The sequence below is a fragment of the Schistocerca piceifrons genome, chromosome 9, assembly GCF_021461385.2.
Source record: "Schistocerca piceifrons isolate TAMUIC-IGC-003096 chromosome 9, iqSchPice1.1, whole genome shotgun sequence".
In the NCBI taxonomy this organism is placed as follows: Eukaryota; Metazoa; Arthropoda; class Insecta; order Orthoptera; family Acrididae; genus Schistocerca; species Schistocerca piceifrons.
The window spans coordinates 43,363,656-43,388,847 of record NC_060146.1 but is presented as its reverse complement, the minus strand read 5'-3'; the positions used below and the strand labels follow the sequence as shown (position 1 = coordinate 43,388,847).

Sequence of the window (25,192 nt, the reverse complement as noted above, 5' to 3'; positions counted from 1 at the left end):
CTATGAAATCACGATAGAACAGCTGTTCGTCTTACTCAAATGACGATGATGATGACAACTGCTGAGTGGTCAGCGCGATGGAATGCCATACTATGGGGCACGGGTTCGATTCCTGGTTTGGTCGAAGATTTTCTCAGCTGAAGGACCGGGTGTTGTGTTGTCCCCATCATCATCTCATCCCCATCGACACGCAAGTCGCCGAAGTGGCGTCAACTCAAAAGACTTGCACCAGGCGACAGGTTTACCCGACAGGAGGCTCTAACCACACGACATTTCATTTTACAACTGCTGCACGATCCCAGGAGACAGAAACACTGCCTGACAAACAACGTGAATGAGCACCGTTGGTTGTTACTGTAACATCATACCAGTATTAAAAATTGGCGCGTATATAAATGATTAGAGTTGCAGTTTGCTGAGACAAATAGAACGGCCACCACAGTACAATATTGTTGTTCGTGTTTAGTGTTGTTACTAACTGTGGTAGGGTACATAACAGGTGTGAACACAGTCAGAGGTTGAGTGATCGCTGTGAAGGAAGCAGAGACGTCGCGTACCCATGTGAGATAACGTTATCAGCGCGTTACAGAATTTGAAATGGGGCATCATTGTGGGTCTCCATTTTGCTGACTGGTCGAAACTACATATATACTCTGCTAGCCACCAAGAGGTGTGTGGCGGAGGATACAATTCGCGCCATATTCCCCCCTCTGTTTCAATCACGGATCGCGCGAGAGAAAGACGACTGTCTGAACGCCTTAGTACGAGCTCTAATTTCACCTATCTTTTAATGGTGATTATTGCGCGATTTCAAAGTTGGTAGTAATAATAAATGCTTTACATCCTCGGCGAAGATCGGATTTCGGAATTTAGTGAACAGCCCTTTCCGTTTAGCGCGTCGTCTCTCTGAAAGTGTGTCCCCCTTCAAACCTCCTATGAGATTTGTAACGCTCTCGCGATGGCTAAATGTACCAGTCACGAATGTTGCCGCTCTTCTTTGGACCTCCGCAATCTCTTCAATCAGACCCAACTGGTAAGGGTCCCATACAGACGAACAGTACTCTAAGACTGGACGAACTAACGTATGGTAAGGTATTTCCTTTGTTGAAGGACTGCATCGCTTCAGGATTCTACCAATAAACCGCAATCTAGAGTTCACCTTACCCGTTACTTGTGTAATCTGATCGTTCCATTTCGGATCATTTCGAATAGTCACACCCAGATATTTGGCGGTTATTACTGAAGTGTTGGCAGAAGAGCAAACACTGTGTTGCTAGAGGAGGCCGAAATGCACGCTTATAAGCTCACGCAGGCTGGCGCGAGGTCTGGAACAGTTATGGGAATTAATATTAGCAAATAAAGTACGTAGTTGATATGATACTTAACTTTAATCCACAATTGGTGTACATCGCTCTTGACGGTACATGTTATAATCTCAATATCAAATGCTATGGCGCCTTGCTAGGTCGTAGCAAATGACGTAGCTGAAGGCTATGCTAACTATCGTCTCGGCAAATGAGAGCGTAGTTGTCAGTGATCCATCTCTGGCTAAGTTGGCTGTACAACTGGGGCGAGTGCCAGTACGTCTCTCTAGACCTGCCGTGTGGTGGCGCTCGGTCTGCAATCACTGATAGTGGCGACACGCGGGTCCGACGTAACTAGCGGACCGCGGCCGATTTAAAGGCTACCACCTGGCAAGTGTGGTGTCTGGCGGTGACACCACAATTACCGCTTCCAAACACTGGGCATTTATTTTGTACTCGTACATTAATGGGGATTTTCGCCTTGTTATACGCAGTAGGTTACACTGACTAATATTGACAGATAACTGCCGGTTATTACACCACACATTCATTTTCTACAAATCCTCATTGATTTGTTCACAACATCCGTGTGATACTACTTTCCTGTAGACTACAACATCATCGGCAAATAGTTTAATGCCATTGTCAATACCATCAACCAGATCGTTTATGTAAATCGTAAAAAGCAGCGGACCTATTACGCTACCCTGGCGCACACCTGAAGTTACGCTTGTTTCTGTTGATGTCACGCCATTCAGGACGACATACTGCTTTCTGTCTGTTTGAAAAGTTTCTATCCAACCGCATATGTCATCGGACAGACCGTAATCGGTGCAATAACAAGATTTGCAGAGCATTCAGATGTACAGTGACCCGATGCTGAACTGCACGATAACGTGACGGCACGAATACTCGTTGCCAACGGCCTCGCCGCAGTGGTAACACCGGTTCCCGTCGGATCACCGAAGGTAAGCGCTGTCGGGCTGGGCTAGCACTTGGATGGGTGACCATCCTGTCTGCCAAGCGCTGTTTGCAAGCGGGGTACACTCAGCACTTGCGAGGCCAATTGAGGAGCTACTTGACTGAGAAGCAGCGACACACCGGTCACGAAAACTGACAACAGCTGGGAGAGCGGTGTGCTGACCACATGCCCTTCCATATCCACATCCAGTGACGCCTGAGGCCTGAGGATGACACGGCGGCCGGTCGGTACCGTTGGTCCTTCCAAGGCCTGTTCGGACTGAGCTTAGTTTAGTTTAGGAATACTCGTTGTCAAGATTCCGGTCAACGACATCTGAGCACCACAATGGGGTACGCCTTGTTCTGCATCAAGCGTAATACAACTCCGTCATATATTCGCCAGTCATCCGAAAAGAAGTAATAGACTCCCTGCCTCATTGTGTGTCCTCCCGCACCGTGGGTGGAGATTAGCAGCAGTCGGATTTGGGAATTAGCATACCATCTGTAAGCTGCCGTTAAGACTGCAACACAAACGACCGCACTGGGAATGGGGCCGTACTGAGAAGCATGGATTACTGACAAATAGTGTCACCTTGTCTTCAGCCATGGGTCGCCGTTCTGTACCACTCCGGATGACTATCGCCAGTTAGTGTGGCAGCGACCTGGAGAGGGGTCATGGTATAGGGAGTCATCGGGTCAAGGCTGGTAGTTATTTGGGGCATCCTGCGTCCTCGTGTGTCACTTCCCATGCGACAGTATCGAAGTACCATTTTCCAATAGGACAATGCTCGTCCACATGCGGCGCTCACCACTATGAATGTGGCCATCAAGTCCCCATATCCCTGTCATCAATAGAACACGTGTGGTACCAGCGTGGTCGCAGTACTGTTATCATGATATCAAATACCATTTGTAACAACTGTGGCCAACAAGATCCCCATATCCGTCCCATCAACAGAACACGTGTAGGACACGTGTGGGACCAGCGTGGTCGCAGTGCCGTTATCCACGATATCAAGTACCGTTTATAACAGCCGTGGGCCAGTTTAACTCCGAAGGGAATACAACAGCCTTATGAAACCCTTCGCTACCGAATGAGTACTCTCAAGCAGGTGAGAGGCGGGTGCAACGTCATACTGATAAGCGAAGTCATGCAGTCTTACCAAGTTATTTATAAATTTGGCCTCAGCTGTAATCACTGAAATAACATCGCATACCCTCTCATGTCGTGATGTTTCATTTCCTTTCCTCCTCCCCTGATGGGTGCTTCAGATTTTTTGTCAGGGAATACGTTATACACAACACGGTTAAGTAAAACAAATCTGGCTAAGAACAAGATACAGTTGCAAAAGCCAGCAATATTTATTCTAATTTACAAAACGATCAGGAAGTATACAGGGTGGTCAATTGAAAGTGACGGGGCCAAATATATCACGAAATAAGCATCAAACGAGAAAACCACAAAGAACGAAACTCGTCTAGCTTGAAGGGGGAAACCAGATGGCGCTATGTTTGGCCCGCTAGATGGCGCTGTCATAGGTCAAACGGATATCAACTGCGTTGTTTTTTAATAGGAACCCCCATTTGTATTACGTATTCGTGTAGTACGTAAAGAAATATGCATGTTTTAGTTGGACCAGTTTTTTCGCTTTGTGATAGATGGCGCTGCAATAGTCACAAACGTATAAGTACGTGGTATCACGTAACATTCAACCAGTGCGGACGGTATTTGCTCCGTGATACATTACCCGTGTTAAAATGGGCCGTCTACCAATTGCGGAAAAAATCGATATCGTGTCGATGTATGGCTATTGTGATCAAAATGCCCATCGGGCGTGTGCTATGTATGCTGCTCGGTATCCTGGACGACATCATCCAAGTGTCCGGACCGTTCGCCGGATAGTTACGTTATTTAAGGAAAGAGGAAGTGAACGCCAACCACGACCAGCAACAAATGATAATGCCCAAGTAGGTGTCTTAGCTGCTGTCGTGGCCGGCCGGTGTGGCCGAGCGGTTCTAGGCGCTTCAGTCTGGAACCGCGCGACCGCTACGGTCGCCGGTTCAAATCCTGCCTCGGACATGGGTGTGTGTGATATCGTTAGGTTAGTTAGGCTTAAGTAGTTCTAAGTTCTAGGGGACTGATGACCTCAGCAGTTAAGTCCCATACTGCTCAGAGCCATTTGGACCATTTTTTTTTCTTTTTTTTTTTTACTGTCGTGGCTAATCCGCACATCATTAGCTGACAAATAGCGCGAGAATCGGGAATCTCAAAAACGTCGGTGTTGAGAATGCTACGTCAACATCGATTGCACCCGTACCATATTTCTATGCACCAGCAATTGCATGGCGCCGACTTTGAACTTCGTGTACAGTTCTGCCACTGCGCACAACAGAAATTACGGCACGACGACAGATTCTTTGCACGCGTTCTATTTAGCGACGAAGCATCATTCACCAACAGCGATAACGTAAACCGGCATAATATACACTACTGGGCAACGGAAAACCCGCTATGGCTGCGACAAGTGGAACATCAGCGACCTTGGCGGGTTAATGCATGGTGCGGCATAATGGGAGGAAGGATACTTGGCCCCCACTTTATCGATGGCAATCTAAATGGTGCAATGTATGCTGATTTCCTACATAATGTTCTACCGATGTTGCTACGACATGTTTCACTGCATGACAGAATGGGAATGTACTGCCTACATGATAGATGTCTGGCACATAGCTCGCGTGCTGTTAAAGCGGTATTGAATAGTATATTTCATGACAGGTGGATTGGTTCTTGGAACAGCATACCATGGCCCACTGGATTTCTTTCTGTGGGGAAAGTTGAAGGATATTAGATATCGAGATCCACCGACAACGCCTGACAACTTGCGTCAGCGCATCGTCAATACATGTGGGAACATTACGGAAGGCGAACCACTCACTGTTGACAGGAATGTCGTTACACGTCTTACCAAATCCAAATGCACTGAGGTTTACGGACATCATTTTGAGCATTTATTTCATTCATGTGTTATTTACAGGTAATCACGCTGTAACAGCATGCGGTCTCAGAAATGATAAGTTCACAAAGGTTCATGTATCACTTTGGAGCAACCGAAATGAAGTGTTCAAACGTACGTACGTTCTGTACATTAATTTAAAAAACCTATCTGTTACCAACTGTTCGTCTAAAATTGTGAGCCATATGTTTGTGATTATTACAGCGCCATCTATCACAAAGCGAAAAAAGTGGTCCAAATGAAACATTCATGTAATTCATTTGTAATAAAAAGTGGGGGTTCCTATTTACAAAAACGCAGTTGATATCCGTTTGACCAATGGCAGCGGCATCTAGCGGGGCAACCATAGCGCCATCTGGTTTCCCCCTACAAGCTAGACAAGTTTCGTTCTTTGTAGTTTTTTTGTTTGACGCTTATTTCGTGAGATATTTGGCCCGGTCACGATCAATGGACGAACCTGTATACCACCTACATCTAACTACTCCTCAAGTCTCTGTCCGGTGCGTGGGGGAGCGTTTCCCGTACCACTACTACCCATTTCTTTTCTTCTTCCACTCACAAATAGAGCGATGGAAAAATTACTGTCTATATGTCTCCGCAAGAGCCATAATTTCCCTTATCTTACCTTCGTTGCCTTTACGCGAAATGATTGTTAGCGCCAGTGGAATCAATCAGCAGTCAGATTCAAATTCTGGTAATCTAAATTTTCTCAGTCATGTTTCTCGAAAAGCATGTCGCCTTCCCTTCAGGGATTCCCATTTGAGTTCCCGAAGTATCTACGTAATACATCTAGCAACGCGCCTCTGAATTTCGTCCTGTAATCAGACCTGATGCGGGCCCTCAACATTCGAGCAGTACTCAAGAATTGGTCGCACCAGCCTCCTGTATGCGGTCTCCTACAAAATGGACCACACTTTCCCAAAATACTCGCAATAAACCGAAGTCGACCATTCACCTTCCCTACCACACTCCTTACATGATTGTTCCACCTCATGTCGCCTGCTACGGTCGCAGGTTCGAATCCTGCCTCGGGCATGGATGTGTGTGATGTCCTTAGGTTAGTTAGGTTTAAGTAGTTCTAAGATCTAGGGGACTGACGACCACAGATGTTAAGTCCCATAGTGCTCAGAGACATTTGAACCATTTGAACCTCATGTCGCTTCGCAACTTTACGCCCAGATACTTAAACCATGTGACTGTGTCGAGCAAGATACTATTAAAACTGTATTCGAACATTACGGTTTTTTTTCCTCGCCATCCCAAGAAACGTACATTTGTCCTCAGATGCCATCCATCATACAAAGTTTTGCTAAGTCATTTTGTATCCCCTTACAGTCAGTCAACTTCGACACCTTTCCATACACCACACCATCATCAGCAGGCAACCGAAGACTACCGTCCACCTTGAATCTGCGTGTCATCCTTCAACCATGATTCACGGCATATCGTGTAAGAAAAGGGAAGCCAGTTTCGCACGAGACGTGATCTCTAAAACTATGCTCCTTCGTCGAGATATTATATGTCCAAGTATTTTGCAACAAACTGATGTTAAGGGTTGTTGTTGTTGTGGTCTTCAGTCCTGAGACTGGTATGATGCAGCTCTCCATGCTACTCTATCCTGTGCAAGCTTCTTCATCTCCCAGTACTTACTGCAACCCACATCCTTCTGAATCTGCTTAGTGTATTCATCTCTTGGTCTCCCTCTACGATTTTTACCCTCCACGCTGCCCTCCAGTGCTAAATTTGTGATCCCTTGATGCCTCAGAACATGTCCTACTAACCGGTCCCTCCTTTTTGTCAAGTTATGCCACATACTCCTCCCCAATTCTATTCAATACTTCATCATTAGTTATGTGATCTACCCATCTAATCTTCAGCATTCTTCTGTAGCACCACATTTCGAAAGCTTCTACTCTCTTCTTGTCCAAAATATTTATCGTCCATGTTTCACTTCCATACATGGATACACTCCATACAAATACTGTCAGAAATGACTTCCTGACACTTAAATCTATACTCGATGTTAACAAATTTCTCTTCTTCAGAAACGCTTTCCTTGCCATTGCCAGTCTACATTTAATATCCTCTCTACTTCGACCATCATCAGTTATTTTGTTCCCCAAGTAGCAAAACTCCCTTTACTACTTTAAGTGTCTCATTTCCTAACCTAATTCCCTCAGCATCACCCGACTTAATTCGTCTACATTCCATTATCCTCGTTTTGCTTTTGTTGATGTTGATCTTATATCCTCCTTTCAAGACACTGTCCATTCCGTTCAAATGCTCTTCCAAGTCCTTTGCTGTCTCTGATAGAATTACAATGTCATCGGCGAACATCAACGTTTTTATTTCTTCTCCATGGATTTTAATACCTACTCCGAATTTTTCTTTTGTTTCCTTTACTGCTTGCTCAATATACAGATTGAACAACATCGGGGAGAGGCTAAAACCCTGTCTCACTCCCTTCCCAGCCACTGCTTCCCTTTCATGTCCCTCGACTCGTATAACTGCCATCTGGTTTCTGTACAAATTGCAAATAGCCTTTCGCTCCCTGTATTTTACCCCTGCCACCTTTAGAATTTGAAAGAGAGTATTCCAGTCAACATTGTCAAAAGCTTTCTCTAAGTCTACAAATGCTAGAAACGTAGGTTTGCCTTTCCTTAATCTTTCTTCTAAGATAAGTCGTAAGGTCAGTATTGCCTCACGTGTTCCAATATTTCTACGGAATCCAAACTGATCTTCCCCGAGGTCGGCTTCTACCAGTTTTTCCATTCGTCTGTAAAGAATTCGCGTTAGTATTTTGCAGCTGTGGCTTATTAAACTGATTGTTCGGTAATTTTCACATCTTTCAACACCTGCGTTCTTTGGGATTGGAATTATTATCTTCTTCTTGAAGTCTGAGGGTACTTCGCCTGTCTCATACATCTTGCTCACCAGATGGTAGAGTTTTGTCAGAATTGGCTCTCCCAAGGCCATCAGTAGTTCCAATGGAATGTTGTCTACTTCCGGGGCCTTGTTTGGACTCAGGTCTTTCAGTGCTCTGTCAAACTCGTCACGCAGTATCGTATCTCCCATTTCATCTTCATCTACATCCTTTTCCATTTCCATAATATTGTCCTCAAGTACATCGCCTTTGTATAGACCCTCTATATACTCCTTCCACCTCTCTGCTTTCCCTGCTTTGCTTAGAACTGGGTTTCCATCTGAGCTCTTGATGTTGATACAAGTGGTTCTCTTATCTCCAAAGGTCTCTTTAAATTTCCTGTAGGCAGTATCTATCTTACCCCTAGTGAGATAAGCCTCTACATCCTTACAATTGTCCTCTAGCCATTCCTGCTTAGCCATTTTGCACTTCCTGTCGATCTCATTTTTGAGACGTTTGTATTCCTTTTTGCCTGCTTCATTTACTGTATTTTTATATTTTCTCCTTTCGTCAATTAAGTTCAATATTTATTCTGTTACCCAAGGAGTTCTACTAGCCCTTGTCATTTTACCTACTTGATCCTCTGCTGCCTTCACTACCTTCATCTCTCAGAGCTACCCATTCTTCTTCTACTGTACTTCTTTCCCCCATTCCTGTCAATTGTTCCCTTATGCTCTCCCTGAAACTCTGTACAACCTGTGGTTCTTTTAGTTTATCCAGGTCCCATCTCCTTAAATTCCGACCTTTTTGCAGTTTCTTCAGTATTAATCTACAGGTCATAACCAATAGATTGTGGTCAGAGGCCACATCTGCCTCTGGAAATGTCTTACAATTTAAAACCTGGTTCCTAAATCTCTGTCTTACCATTATATAATCTATCTGAAACCTGTCGGTATCTCCAGGCTTCTTCCATGTATACAGTCTTCTTTTATGATTCTTGAACCAAGTGTTAGCTATGATTAAGTTGTGCTCTGTGAAAAATTCTACCATGCGGCTTCCTGTTTCATTTCTTTGCCCCAGTCCATATTCACCTACTATGTTTCCTTCTCTCCCTTTTCCTACTACCGAATTCCAGTCACCCATGACTATTAAATTTTCGCACCCCTCACTAACTGAATAATTTCTTTTATTTGATCATACATTTCTTCAATTTCTTCGTCATCTGCAGAGCTAGTTGGCATATAAACTTGTACTACTGTAGTAGGTGTGGGCTTCGTATCTATCTTGGCCACAATAATGCGTTCACTATGCTGTTTGTAGTAGCTTACTCGAATTCCTGTTTTCCTATTCATTAAGGGTATTGGTCTGTAATTTAGTGCGTCTCTTCTTTTACCTTCCTTCTTCTTCTTGCGTTACGCCCTCTGAAGGACCACGGGTAGCCCCTTCGTGGACTGCATTTTCCTCTTCTTTTCCCAGAACCCCTTCATTCTTTCTCTTCTTCTCTCCCTCTCTTCTTCCGAGATCCTCAGTGTCCTATTGTCCTGCTGGCTCCACTGGTGACACACTAATCTTTTCCTGTATTCCTCTCTGTCATTGGTCTTCTGCGTATTGGTCGGTGTTCCTCCAATTCTGCTTTCCTTTGACCTTGGTCCCCAATTCCAAACAGTCCTTCCGAAGTTCAACAACCCACTTGGTTCCTGTCTTTCCACTTGTCCTCCCTGTTGTTTCCCACACTCTCTTCGTCATTCTGTCCATACTCATCCTAGCTACATGTCCAGCAAACCTTGCCCTTTTGAGTCTGATGTCCCTGGATATTGTTCTCATGTTCCGGTACAATCCTTCCCTAGGTCTTCGCATCCACCTCTCTCCACCTCTTTTGGGATCTAGCATTTTTCTCGGTATTTTTCTGTCTTCTTTCTCTAGTTGTTCTGCCCATTTCTTCGTAGTGTCATCGTCTCAGTAGCATATAATACTGCATTCCTCACCGTTGCCTTTTAGTGGCTTATCTTTGCCTCTGTGGATCTATTCTTTTTATTGTATATCTCTCTCGTCATGCAGAAGGCTGACCTCATCTTCTTTATCCTCTCTGTTATTCCCTCCTTACTCCTATTCCTTCCTGTTATAAATTCTCCCAAGTATTTAAATTTGTCCACCATTTGCACAGTGCCTTCCGGTGTTACCCAGTTCGCAGTGGTGTTTAATGTCTTCGTCTTGTTATAGACGATCCTCAGCCCCACCTCTCTGGCTACCTTACTTAAGTTGTCGAGTTGTGTCTTTACGTCTTCTTCCGTCTCACTTACTATTGCTATGTCGTCTGCAAAGGCTAGGCAGTCCACTTGAGCCCTGTTGTCCTTTTTGTCCCCCGCATGGGTCTTTGGTATTCCCATTTCCTCGTTTATTGCCTGATCACTTCTTCCAGTTCTGTATTGAAAAACAATGGTGACAATCCCTCTCCCTGTTTAGCACCAGGGTTGATCTCAAATTCTTCTGGCAGTGCTCCTCTGAATCTCACCCTTGCTTTTGCTTCTGTCAGAATTTCGTTTATGAGTTCTTCTGTAGTTCCATCAAGTGATCTGTTCTTCAGGATCCTAACAAGAGTCTGTCTGACGATGGAGTCACATGGCTTTGTGTACTACTTCACAAAGGTTATTACTATTTGTTTTTTAAGGCCCTATGTTCTATCAGTTGCTTCAGGATAAACATCTGTTCTGTACAACCTCTTCCCTTCCTGAATACCACTTGGTAGTCGCCACCTGTACTTTCTACTTGCTCTTCTACTGTCTTGAGCAATAGCTTTGACAGCACCTTGTATTCGACCTCTAGTAGCGATATTCCTCTGTACTTGTTTGCATCTCTCTTGTCCCCCTTCTTATGTATTGGTACTACAACTGTATTCTTCCATCCTTACATACAGGAGTTCACTGCGTTTTTCCAGTCGCTTGGGACTTTGCACCTGGCAAGAGATTCGCGATAAAAACAAGCTGGTGGGGGGGTCACTGGTGTAGAATACTCTCAGTAAAACCGAACTGTGATTCTATCAGGAACTGGTGACTTGTTGGCTTTCAACTGTATCAGTTCTTATGCTTATTACTGTGTTGATCATAAGGAACTCTGTTCGACGATAAACCACGGCGTGTTTGTACGACTCTGGTCTGTAAACGATTTCTTAAACGCGAAATTTGCTTGTAATATTTATGAATCTCCTAATTCATCTATTTTCAGAGGAGACAAAAATACTAAATATAAGATAGGGTGTGGCAGTTTTGAACACACACACACACACACACACACACACACACACACACACACACACACACACACTACTTTGGTTGTTCCACAAGATGAGCGTCGTGAGAGGAGAGGGTGGGAAGGGAAGAGACCAGTTTCCAGAGTGCATGCGCTATACGAATGGCTAAGTCGTGTAGACAGAGAATTTGCAGTCTTATTATTGGTGTTGTAAGTGCGTCAACGCCGGTAGTACTGACTATAGCATCGGTACACCGACAAGCTTCTGAGACGTGTAGCACGTTCCAACTTTCGGACTCGGCCGTATCTCCTCACGCCAAACCGTCTTCGTTTCTGTTGCAGGGAGTACAAGCAGAAGGTGAAGCTGCGCGACCACAAGGAGGACGACACCGTCTCGTACAACAACAAGATCACGTGGCTGTTCAACCAGGGCAAGAGCGCTCCGGGCCTCACCGGGGACGAGATGGTCACGATGCCGCACCCACTGCTTCTGGTCAGTCTTCTCAACACGAAGTTCTCTGGACACTATACCGTCCCTCTCGCTTCTTTGGTGTTAAAGTGTTTTGATTTTAAGGGGGTTAGGACGTCAAACGGGCCAACTTGGAGCAGGAGAGGCATCACACGACATTTTAATTTCCACTGACTATACTTTTACAAATAAATTCATAAAACTTTGTCAGCGTCACCAGGGAGGATTCCGGATTCACACTCATTGCAGTGGAAGAACGAAAACATAACAAAATAATTTTTTTTACATGTAAAATTTCATCATTCTTTCACTTACTAATGGCTGCACTTTCTTCATAAGTTAGAGAGATTCTTAGATGAATTTTGCACAGCACATAAACCATACTTACAGGTGTATGAAACTCTAGAATTTATTTAATTTATGAAAAAACGAATGAACTGTTATATTTTAAACTTCATGTATAGAAAAAACACAAATGTTCTAGTTAATTACCTCAATTTTTTCCACAGTTTTTAATAGATTTGTAAAATTCTAGAGTTTCATACACCTTTGAGTATGGTTTGTATGCTGTGCAAAATTCATCGAAGAATCTCTCTTACTTATGAAGAAAAGTGTACCTATAGAAACAAATGCTGTCATTAGTAAGTGAAAAAAATGATGAAATTTTACGTGTAAAAAAAAAATATTTTGTTATGTTATCGAACTTCCACTGCTGTGAGTGTATCTGAATCCTTGCTGGTCATGCTGACAAAGTTTTATGAATTTATTTCTAAAAGTATACGGTTCTAGGCGCTTCAGTCTGGAACCGCGTGACCGCTACGGTCGCAGGTTCGAATCATGCTTCGGGCATGGATGTGTGTGATGTCCTTAGGTTAGTTAGGTTTAAGTAGTTCTACGTTCTAGGGAACTGATGACCTCAGATGTTAAGTCCCATAGTGCTCAGAGCCATTTGAACCTTTTAAAATGTCCTGTGATGCCTCTCCTGCTCCAGGTTGGCACGTTTGACGTCCTACCCCCCTTTGTAAGATGTGGTCGGGATTGTCGGTTAAAAGGTGGAGAATATTTAATACACTGTTGTCCACCCGCGGTACCTGAATGGTCAGCGTGACGGACTGTCAATTCTCCGGGCCCGCGTTCGATTTTTTCCGCTCAGGGACTGGGTGTTGTGTTGTCTTCATCATCATTCTTTTCACCCTCATCGACTGCAGGTCGCCGAAGTGGTGTCACATTGAAAGACCGGCACCCGGCAAACGGTCTGCCCGACAGAGGGCCCTAGCCATACGATTAAATTAAAAAAAAATACACTGTTAATACATCTACATCTACATTTATACTCCGCAAGCCACCCAACGGTGTGTGGCGGAGGGCACTTTACGTGCCACTGTCATTACCTCCCTTCCTGTTCCAGTCGCGTATGGTTCGCGGGAAGAACGACTGGCGGAAAGCCTCCGTGCGCGCTCGAATCTCTCTAATTTTACATTCGTGATCTCCTCGGTGGGTATAAGTAGGGGGAAGCAATATATTCGATACCTCAGCCAGAAACGCGCCCTCTCGAAACCTGGACAGCAAGCTACACCGCGATGCAGAGCGCCTCTCTTGCAGAGTCTGCCACTTGAGTTTGCTCAACATTTCCGTAACGCTATCACGCTTACCAAATAACCCTGTGACGAAACGCGCCGCTCTTCTTTGGATCTTCTCTATCTCCTCTGTCAACCCGACATGGTACGGATCCGACACTGATGAGCAATACTCAAGTATAGGTCGAACGAGTGTTTTGTAAGCCACCTCCTTTGTTGATGGATTACATTTTCTAGGGACTCTCCCAATGAATCTCAACCTGGCATCCGACTTACCTACAATTAATTTTGTATGATCATTCCACTTCAAATAGTTCCGTACGCATACTCCCAGATATTTTACAGAAGTAACTGCTACCAGTGTTTGTTCCGCTATCACATAATCATACACCAAAGGATCCTTCTTTCTATGTATTCGCAATACATTTCATTTGTCTATGTTAAGGGTCAGTTGCCACTTCCTGCACCAAGTGCCTATCCGCTGCAGATCTTCCTGCATTTCACTGCTAGGTCATTTTTATATATTGTGAAAAGCAGTGGTCCCATAACACTCCCCTGTGGCACGGCAGAGGTTACTTTAACGTCTGTAGACGTCTCTCCATTGAGAACAACATGCTGTGTTCTGTTTGCTAAAAACTCTTCAATCCAGCCACACAGCTGGTCTGATATTCCGTAGGCTCTTTCTTTGTTTATCAGGCGACAGTGCGGAACTGTATCGAACGCCTTCCGGAAGTCAAGGAAAATGGCATCTACCTGGGAGCCTGTATCTAATATTTTCTGGGTCTCATGAACAAATAAAGCGAGTTGGGTCTGACACGATCGCTGTTTCCGGAATCCATGTTGATTCCTACAGAGTAGATTCTGGGTTTCCAGAAATGCCATGACACGCGAGGCAAAAAACATGTAATAACTAACTCCCGTCCGAAAAGACCATGAAGGATCAATGGTACCGACCGGCCGCCGTGTCATCCTCAGCCCACTGGCGTATCTGGATGGAGATATGGAGGGGCACGTGGTCAGCACACCGCTCTCCCGGCCGTATGTCTGTTTACGAGACCGGTAACACACTGTTGACGTCTCGCATATTCTGCACGCTCGTAAACGTGGCTTACATATACGCCGACGATAATCGGGGTTGCTACGCTGGCACAAAAGTTAGTAAAAAAACCGTACAGTTTTGCTTCTAATGGTTTAATTACGTTATCCAAACTCGCGGTTGGCTCAAGGATAATCGGAAGTAGTATGAAACTATTATTGTTATTGCCCGTTAAATTAACTGTTGCGAAGAGAGAGGCGATATAACCTCCTACGTAGCATAAGGATTTGTTCGCACGATAGATAATTTCATTCGTGTCACACTTGCTTCATTTTAGGTTAAGCATTTCCTTGATACAAATATGTTTAATTGTAGATATCGTGAAGCAAACCTAAGCCTTGTTGGCTACTGCAGTTGAATCCATTAATGCAATTCCGTAAAAATTCTGATAAAATGAACTTTGCAAATATTGATGCTTGAAAATGATTATGACTATTTGAAGTATTTATTATGTTAAATTGAGGGTGAAGCCCAGTATTTAATATTTTAACTAAACACCACGTAATGGTCGCTTGTGTGCCTTACGACAAAAGAAAGCCATATGGGCAATCTTCTACACAACTCACCCTAAATAATTATTTTTCGCTTATGTATTTCCACAAGGAGGGAGAGGTTTTGAATAACAAGAGGAGAAATTCACTTTTTACCATATATTGCAACAGATAATGCGTACATAAAATACTTAATGCCTCAGAAGAGCGATGCTACTTAAATCTTCAACAGCAGAGACGAAAGTAGTATTGCATCTTTGAATCAAAACTTTTTTTACCGTACTGAGATAAGATGTCCATGGACCCGCCAGATTAGCCGAGCACGCTAACGTGATACTTCCTGGGCTCGGGTAGGTGCGCCGGCCCCGGATCGAATCCGCCCGGGGATTAACGACGAGGGCCGGTGTGCCTTCCAGCCTGGATGTGGTTTTTAGGCGGTTTTCCACATCCCCCTAGGTGAATACCGGGCTGGTCCCCTCGTCCCGCCTCAGTTACACGCTCGGCTCGCAGGCATCTGAACACTTTCGCACTATTCCATGGATTCCACTAGTTGCAGACAGCTGGGGTACATTAACCATGCCGACCCTGCGTATCCGCGGGAAACACGGCACAAGCAAACGAAAAGACAGAAAGATAAGATGTCCATGGTTACAAAGAATGTCTTTACGGTGTATAGTTACTTTTTGATACTAAAATACATATTTTATTAACATTTTTTACATAAAAAATGTCACTTCAACGAGTTGTAGGTTTTAGAGCTATCTGTCATATTAGCTACGGTTTTTATCGACAGAAATACACTCAGTTTTTTACTTTCTTTACACTGCACATTTACACGATTTACACATCTGATATGGATTCAGTCTAATTTTTATAGGGCTTTCCAGGAGATGTCATAACACGCACGAGTTTTTTCTTGTCAATCGTATAAGGGGCAGTCAGACCAAAACGAGACAAATAGAACAAAATTAAGTAAACTGTTTATCATATACGAAGGTCATTGTTGTAACTGTTAATACATTTATCGCAGTGTGAAACAAGACGGTAATTGCCGTTGCTTATGGAATCATGATTGTATCCAACCGTGCACCTAATCGTTTGAAGGAAACGTACGACCACGAATTTTCTTCTTCATGGTTCTGAAAATACGTAAATCGTATGGGGAGATATGTGGACTGTATGTAGTATGTCTAAGGTCATCCCAGCGAAAGCTGTGCAGCATAGGCATGTTACAAGACGTCTTGGTCGCAGACACATCATCTTCAGGAAACTGTGGCTTTAAATGACAATACAAAAGTCGTAATTATAACATGCTAGAATATATGACAAAGAAAAATCAAGCAGCAGCAAGCACGAAACTCACGCTGAAAACTAAGTATTTACAAAGAGGTCAAAAATGCTCACACTTGCAATACAAGAAAAATATAGACTCTAATGTGAGACGTACACACTAAGTGCAATTCGAGAGCCGTTAATCATGAGACTTCGCACGACAGACTACCGTTGGGGAGGCAGTAAACCCAAGAAAGAACCAGATGACGTTGACATCAAAAACCGAAAACCTGACATGTCGACATAATAAAGTTAACAGTTTATGGGATATAATCGTAAAAATGCTTTTCTGTGTTACATCAGTTTTTACAAGAAGCGTAACAATGGCACGAGTAAAAACTGTAATTTGTTAGCAGTGACATAGAATTTTACAATTTCTGAAATAAAATCATAATTTCTTCTAACGTTACGCGAGTTTCTTACAAACATCACAACATACGCCGTGGATAAAGTTTATTATGACATACAAACGCCGTAACGTGTAGAAATACTGCAAGCGCAACATCGAAGTACTCGAATAAAACACCGTAATACACACATCAAAAGATGTTTTGCTTCAACTCCGTTCCCAGAGTTCTGGAACCCGCACAGAAAATTGGAATAGAGATCAACATAAACATCATTGCCAAACTTTTTATTGCTCATGAAAACCACACAGTGCATGTTGTACCACCATACAGCGAGACCTTAAGAGGTGGTGGTCCAGATTGCTGTACACAGCGGTACCTCTAATATCCCGTGACACGTCCTCTTGCACTGATGCACGCCTGTATTCGTCGTGGCATATTATGCGCAAGTTCATCAAGGCACTATTGGTCCAGATTGTCCCACTCCTCAACAGAGATTCTGCGTAGATCCCTCAGAGTGGTTGGTGGGTCACGTCGTCCATAAACAGTCGTTTCCAATCTATCCCAGGCATGTTCGATAGAGTTCATTTCTGGAAAACATGCTGGCCACTCTAGTCGAGTGCTTCAGTCTGGAACAGCGCGACCGCTGCGGTCGCTGGTTCGAGTCCTGCCTCTGGCATGAATGTATGTGATTTCCTTAGGTTAGGTTTAAGTAGTTCTAGGGGACTGATGACCTCAGATCTTAAGTCCCATAGTGCTCAGAGCCATTTGAACCATTTTCTAGTCGATCGATGTCGCTATTCTGTAGGAAATCATGCACAAGATGTGCACGATGGGGGCGTGAATTCTCTCGTCCATGAAGACGAATGCCCTGCCAATATGCTGCCGATATGGCTGGACTGTCGGTCGGAGGATGGCATTCACGTATCGCACAGCTGTTACGGCGCCTTCCATGACCACCAGCGACGTACGTCGGCACCACATAGTGCCACACCAAAACAGCAGGGTACCTCCACATTGCTGCACTCGCTGGACAGTGTGTCTAGGCGTTCAGCCTGACCGCGTTGCCTCCAAACAAATGTCCGACGCTTGTCTGGTTGAAGGCATAGGCGACATACATTGGTGAAGAGAACGTAATGCCAATCCTGATCGGTCCATTCGGCGTGTTATTGGGCCCATCTGTACCGCGCAGCATTGTGTGTTGGTTGCAAAGATGGACCTTCCCATGGACGTCGGGAGTGAAGTTGCGCATAATGAAGCCTATTGTGCACGGTTTGAGTCGTAACACGACGTCCTGTGGCTGCACGGAAAGCGTTACTGAACATGGTGGCGTTGCTGTCAGGGTTCCTCCGACCCATAATTCCGAGGTAGCTGTCATCTGCTGTAGCAGTAGCCCTTGGGCGGCCTGAGCAAGTCATGTCATCGACAGTTTCTCTGTATCTCCTTCATGTCCGAATAACATCGCCTTGGTTCAGTCCGAGATGCCTGGATGCTTCCCTTGTTGAGAGCCCTTCCTGGCAAGAAGTAACAATGCGGATGCGATCGAACCGCAGTATTGATCGTCTAGGCATGGTTGAACTACGGACAACACGATCCGTATACCTCCTTCCTGTTGGAATGACGAACTGATCGGCTGTCGGACCTCCTCATGCATGATTGTTTACATCTTTGGGCGGGTTTAGTGACATCTTTGAACAAAGGGACTGCGTCTGTGATACAATATGCACTGTCAACGTCTGTCTTCAGGAGTTCTGGGAACCTGGGTCGTGCAAAACTTTTTTTGATGTGTTTATATGCCGAGCGCCAACATTCTAGGGGAAACCAAACTGCAAGCATAAAAATGGAAAATATTAACCTATTGTATTTACAGATGGGCTATGTCACGAATAAAACAAACAAAACTTTATTATAGGTAAAGGACACCATAAACGTATTGAACCGTATGATTTAGACTTTCAAAATATTTTCTTAAAGAATTTACTTTATATATTAGCGATTCAGCAAGAACATTAACACATTTAATCACACTATGTGAGCGTGGAAGTAGTTGCCAGGAAGTAACTGATGAAAAATAAAATTACCTTTAATAAATGTGACCGAGCGGGGTGGCGCAGTGGTTAGCACACTGGACTCGCATTCGGGAGGACGACGGTTCAATCCCGTGTCCGGCCATCCTGGTTTAGGTTTTCCGTGATTTCCCTAAATCGCTTCTGGCAAATGCCGAGATGGTTCCTTTGAAAGGGCACGGCCGATTTCCTTCCCCATCCTTCCCTCACCCGAGCTTGCGCTCTGTCTCTAATGACCTCGTTGTCGACGGGACGTTAAACACTAATCTCCTCCTCCTTTAATAAATGTGAATTTTATCCCTAAAAGCCTTTTCAAAACAGATTTAAAATTACAATCAGAAAGCACCCTCTAAATATCAAGTTACAATCATTCAGAGGCAGTACAACAATTTTTTTTTTTTTTTTTTTACAGTAGGAGCCTTCGGGCTGTGTAGCTTCCGCTCCCTTTCAACACTGCCGTAGTCACGACCTCTGAAAAACTACACTGGTACAATTCTGCAACACACCAGATTTCTTTAAAATAAAAGATTTTTAACAATTCACACAAACACGTAAACTATGCACCCCGTAAGAGGGATGGAAATGGTACAACACTCAAATTATTTGTCACCGAAAGTGCAAGTTACGGTGGAAGGGTGGCAACTTTATAAAAATGACTGTTTAAATAAAACCCATATACAACATGCTCTACATTACACATATACCACCTCGCAAGATGATAGTCAAGATAAAAACATATTTCAAGAATTCGGTCTTTAAGCAATAAATTCGTTAACACCGAATCCGACAAACATGACAGAGGCAGCTATTAACGTGCGGCAGACCGACAGACAGACAGACACTGACTGCCTAACAAATGCGGACGAGACACAGACGAGCAAGCTGGGGACGAGAGACTGACCAAGAAAACAAGTGGAATTTAACAAATAAATGAATCAACATATCACGAATCACTTAACTTCTGATAAACTGCGCAGCACCCCCAAAACGCTCTCCCGAACCGTCCGCTGCCAGCCGCTTCAACGGACGCAGGAAGGTGAGCCGATCTCCCGTCTTACGGCGTCGCAGCTCGCCCCGGCCAGACCGATGTCGTGGGTTGACTCCTGTTGCTGTCGTGTCGACCGCTAAGCCACTATGCCTCGCTATACGGCGCGGCCCACTGGTCTCACGTGGCGACCTCACATGCGCCGACGCTCCAGGCGGACAAGTCATCTTGTGCCCTCGGGAGGACGACAGTTCAATCCCGCGTCCGGCCATCCTGATTTAGGTTTTCCGTGATTTCCCTAAATCGCTCCAGGCAAATGCTGGGTGGTTCCTTTCAAAGGGCACGGCCTTCCTTCCCCGTTCTTCCCTAATCCGATGAGACCGATGACCTCGCAGTGTGGCCTCTTCCCCCATACAATCCAACCCAACCATCTTGTGTCCCAGCGCGCGACCGACCAACCGATCGATCCAACCGCCAATGCCCATTGCCTGAGCAAACTCGAGAAGACTGGTGGCCTAACACATACTAGCACTCCGGACGACAGACAGACACTAACCGCCTCACCAATGCGGACGAGAGACAGACCCAGACTAACTTGGCTGACCAACTGACCAGACTCGCCCAGACTGACAGACTGCCACCTTCTCAGACTCACTTGCCTGACCAACTGCCTCCGACTCAGCCTGACAGACTCACTGACTGCCGAGCTCATAGCGCCCCTTAAATGCACGTGAACAGGCAACTTTTCCGCTTTCCCACCAGAGGGAGATACCAAAGCTGCGATTGCCACAGCGGCACCACCGCCAGAAACGGAGGGCGACTGCTTCACACTAAGCGCTGCGGCGCGCTCTTCAAAACAGCAAATTTTACCACGGCCCTCGTATAAAGATGCTGTAAGCAATGAAGGGAAGCAGTTCAACGAAACATACCGTGAAATATATACTGACAGACATCGTCCTAGCAAAGCCTAGCTAAAAATGAAATTGAATAGTGAAGGCAAACGGGTGTGTAGTATTCACTTGCTGTCTAGAGAACGTAGACAGCATAGCCAAACCAACCCTGACAATATTTGGACCGGCCCACATGTTTCGGCTACGCTTCAGAAGTTTCGCTGGGAAGTCTTTACACATACTCCACACAATCCCGATCTCTTCCCATATGTGTTTCATATTTTTCGACCTATGAGGAAGGACATACATGGCCGTCAATTTTCTTCGGACGAAGTCCACGTCTGGCTACAATCATTGTTTCGTAGATAACTGCAAACATTTTTCCACATAGACACTGACCGTCTTGTCTCAGAATGGGATTAATATCTCAACAGTTACTGTGGTTACTTTTGAAGTAATCAACAGCTTACTTACTTTTCTTTTGTATATCTCGTTTTCATTTGATTGTCCCTTATAGTTTCCGTTTTATTCTTTTATAAGCGGTTATCAAAACGATTCCGTTCGAAGGCCGTAGAGTTCAGAATCGTTATGCCAATCAGGTAAAATCGCTCTTAGCAGTGAGTTAATCATTCCATCGACACGACAGGTGGACGACACCCGTTTGCGTGAAGAAGTCCGTACTGTCTGTTGCACATCCTCGTCCGACAGGAATCGCCGACCCTTCAGAACATTTTTTTAGGGACCAAAGGCGTGAAAATAGCATGGGGAGATATCAGGACTATTGGGCGCGTGCTCAGGTGTCTCCCACTTTAATTGGCGGAACTACTGTTTTACGAGATTTGCGATACGAGGACGCCCCTTGTCATGAACAAGCAGCACCGCTTAGCGCAGATTTCCGGACCATTGCACAACGGCGCTTTTCGGTACACGTGCTGCCCCATGCACAACGTTCATTCTCCAACGGATGTCTGTCGTCTTTCTTTCTTCCGTGACAACCAATAACTGAAAAACAGCACGTTGGTACTGTTCGGCAGCATTTGGAAATAACGCTGCCAGAGTTGAAGCTTCCATATAAACCACACGCACATCAGAAAGAGACGAATAGCACACTGGTCCCTTGCCTACCTCTGGGTGCTTATACTATCTGATCGGAGTCGCACTATTTTCCATATACGCCCCAACAACGACCTCAAACGGAAACTTGTTGATCGCCCTTCATACATTCCACGAGTCGGTACAGTAACTCGTTATCTAAAGAATGTCGAGTTATGGCCACTACAGACTTTTTTTTTACATTTACTGAGAATACGAATTTAACTGAACTATTCCCTAGTTACCGAGTGAGCTGGAGTGGTGGTAAGACACTAGACCAGGACCCTGTAGGACTGAGTTTGAAATACTATCCCGATCGGACAGACTTTGGTTACTTGCGAAATTTCATTCCTTCGCTGTTTTTATCTTAACATTAAATCAAGTTGATACCAAGAGAGAATGCAAGGCAGTTAGTTAATGGGGATAACATGGTGGGCTGAGCAAATTCACCGGCGGATTGCACTTAAATTACACATTGATTAAGCAGGACCATCACGATGAAGTAATATATACTCTTCACCTTTACCAAGGATGAGAAATCTTTGAAAAATCAAAATTCATTTTGAGTACAGCTTTCATACAAAGAGAATATCCTCACCAACTGGCAACTGTATCATACAACTATTTTTAAAAGCAGTAGAAGCTGTACTAATAGAATATATAATAAATACTGAAACTTTTAATTTAAAAAAAAAAAACTGGATTTACAGGTGGTTCTGCATCTCAGAAATGGGCTAAGCATTTAAACAGATTCAAATCTTTGTACGGATCGTGGCCTATTTAGTCCATATGTTAACCCAAAATGAAGCCAAAAAAACTTACACTACTGGCCATTAAAATTGCTACACCACGAAGATGACGTGCTACAGACGCTAAATTTAACCGACAGGAAGAAGATGCTGTGATATGCAAATGATTAGCTTTGCAGAGCATTCACACAAGGTTGGCGCCGGTGGCGACACCTGCAGCGTGCTGACATGAGGAAAGTTTCCAACCGATTTCTCATACACAAACAGCAGTTGACCGGCGTTGCCTGGTGAAACGTTGTTCGGATGCCTCGTGTAAAGAGGAGAAATGCGTACCATCACGATTCCGACTTTGATAAAGGTCGGATTGTAGCCTATCACGATTACGGTTTATCCAATCGCGACATTGCTGATTACGTTGGTCGAGATCCAATGACTGTTAGCAGAATATGGAATCGGTGGGTCCAGCAGGGTAATACGGAACGCCGTGCTGGATCCCAACGGCCTCGTATCACTAGCAGTCGAGATGACAGGCATCTTATTCGTATGGCTGTAACGGATCGTGCAGCCACTTCTCGATCCCTGAGTCAACAGATGGGGAAGTTTGCAAGACAACAACCATCTGCACGAACTGTTCGACGACGTTTGCAGCAGCATGGACTATCAGCTCGGAGAGCATGACTGCGGTTACCCTTGACGCTGCATCACAGACAGGAACGCCTGCAATGGTGTAGTCAACGACGAACCTGAGTGCACGAATGGCAAAACGTCATTTTTTTGGATGAATCCAGGTTCTGTTTACTGCATCATGATGGTCGCATCCGTGTTTGGCGACATCACGGTGAACGCACATTGGAAGCGTGTATTCGTCATCGTCATACTGGCGTATCACCCGGCGTGATGGTATGGGGTGCCATTGGTTACACGTCTCGGTCACCTCTTGTTCGCACTGACGGCACTTTGAACAGTGGACCTTACATTTCAGATGTGTTACGACTCGTGGCTCTACCCTTCATTCGATCCCTGCGAAACTCTACATTTCAGCAGGATAATGCACGACCGCATGTTGCAGGTCATGTACGGGACTTTCTGGATACAGAAAATGTTCGACTGCTACGCTGGCCAGCATATTCTCCAGATCTCTCACCAACTGAAAACGTCTGGTAAATGGTGGCCGAGCAACTGGCTCATCACAATACGCCAGTCACTACTCTTGATGAACTGTGGTATCGTGTTGAAGCTGCATGGACAGCTGTACCTGTACACGCCATCCTAGCTCTGTTTGACTCAATGTCCAGGCGTATCAAGGCAGTTATTACTGCCAGAGGTGGTTGTTCTGGGTACTGATTTCTCAGGATCTATGCACCCAAATTGCGTGAAAAAGTAATCACTTGTCAGTTCTAGTATAATATATGTGTCCAACGAATACCCGTTTATCATCTGCATTCCTTCCTGGTGTAGCTATTTTAATGGCCAGTAGTGTAGATGCGATCGGCAGCAGAACTCATGTTAGTACGGAACTTTCATATCATTAGCCATGACAAGAAGTAACTTACTATACACACAGCTGATGTGATGCATAAATAGCTTACCAGGTAAATGCAGCTAAATTAATAATGTAATAAGTGAAAGATATTAGTAGCTCAGCTAAAACTACCGTAGTGGCCTAAATAACCTGTTGACACACAGCCTGTCAGTCCCAGCCAGAAACAAACTCCTGTCACAGTACTGTAAAGGGCGCAATGCGTTAGCTAGACTTACAACGACATGCTAGCAGTCCACTTTGAAGATACCACGCAGTTTAAGCTCGATGTCTACGTCACTATAGCGTCCCTCCGTACATTCCAAAAACGGCGATGAAGTCCAAGTTACAGGTGGCCAGTCAAACCGAGACGAACAAACAGATCTGACTTATACTGTAGCTTCAGTCGACATCGTCCGTTCGAAGTGCATTTCTATCAGAATACACACCATAAGAAAAGTAGGATGCAGTCACATCGCAGTACCTTACAGTTCGCTGCTGATAAACACACACAGCTCCCCACATTACTTAAATAACCACAACAAATTGTGCTGAGCACTCCTGTGGTCTCCCACACAAAAATTCATAGCACGGACAGATGGCTTCAGTCGCATCTATTCGTAGCTACCAAAAAAACAGCTCTTCTCTTCGCAAGCTGCAACTTCGCTCTCCGTACGCGCCACTATGGAGAAATACTCGAGTCACTCTACTTCCCTGCGCGCGCCGCACCAGTTTCAGAGCGCAGTGTACCAACATTTACCAGCAGGCGGCACCCGCCCACATTTTGCGAGACTTTTGAAAATGTAACTTCATCGAGAAAATCGCCCGTCAAGTAATCCAAGGCGCCTGCTGGAAGAGAACCACTTGACACACCTCCAAGGCCAGTTGCCTCCCAATAGGCGCCTATAAGTATTTTGCATGCTTTCTCTGTAAAAGTACAGTTTTTAAATACTGAATAAATTTGGGCTAGCGCTACCGTGAGTTTAGTCGGAGTGGGCGGTCTTAGAGAGACAATTTGCTATTTTATTAATGTGTTTGTCAATGTCACACACCTCCTTGATAACGCCACAGGAGGTCCTGAAAAAAGGAGATCTGAAAAACCATAAGGAGTCTTTGATGATTCAGATCACGTTCTAATTTCGTCGTATGGTATTTAACAGTCTCTAGTGGTTTCAACCTGTACACAAGAGCA

At 44.7% G+C, this 25,192-nt stretch overlaps 1 protein-coding gene and 1 pseudogene across 1 annotated transcript in view; both read left to right on the top strand.

The window, feature by feature from the left end:
• LOC124717055 (sensory neuron membrane protein 1-like) overlaps positions 1-25,192 on the top strand; it is a 201,475-nt gene that overhangs the window by 45,020 nt on the left and 131,263 nt on the right. The window contains exon 3 of the mRNA XM_047243736.1: positions 11,730-11,880. Within this exon, the coding sequence (XP_047099692.1) occupies positions 11,730-11,880 (151 nt within the window). The remainder of the gene's footprint in view (positions 1-11,729; positions 11,881-25,192) is intronic.
• On the top strand, positions 2,222-2,339 carry LOC124717634 (annotated as a pseudogene).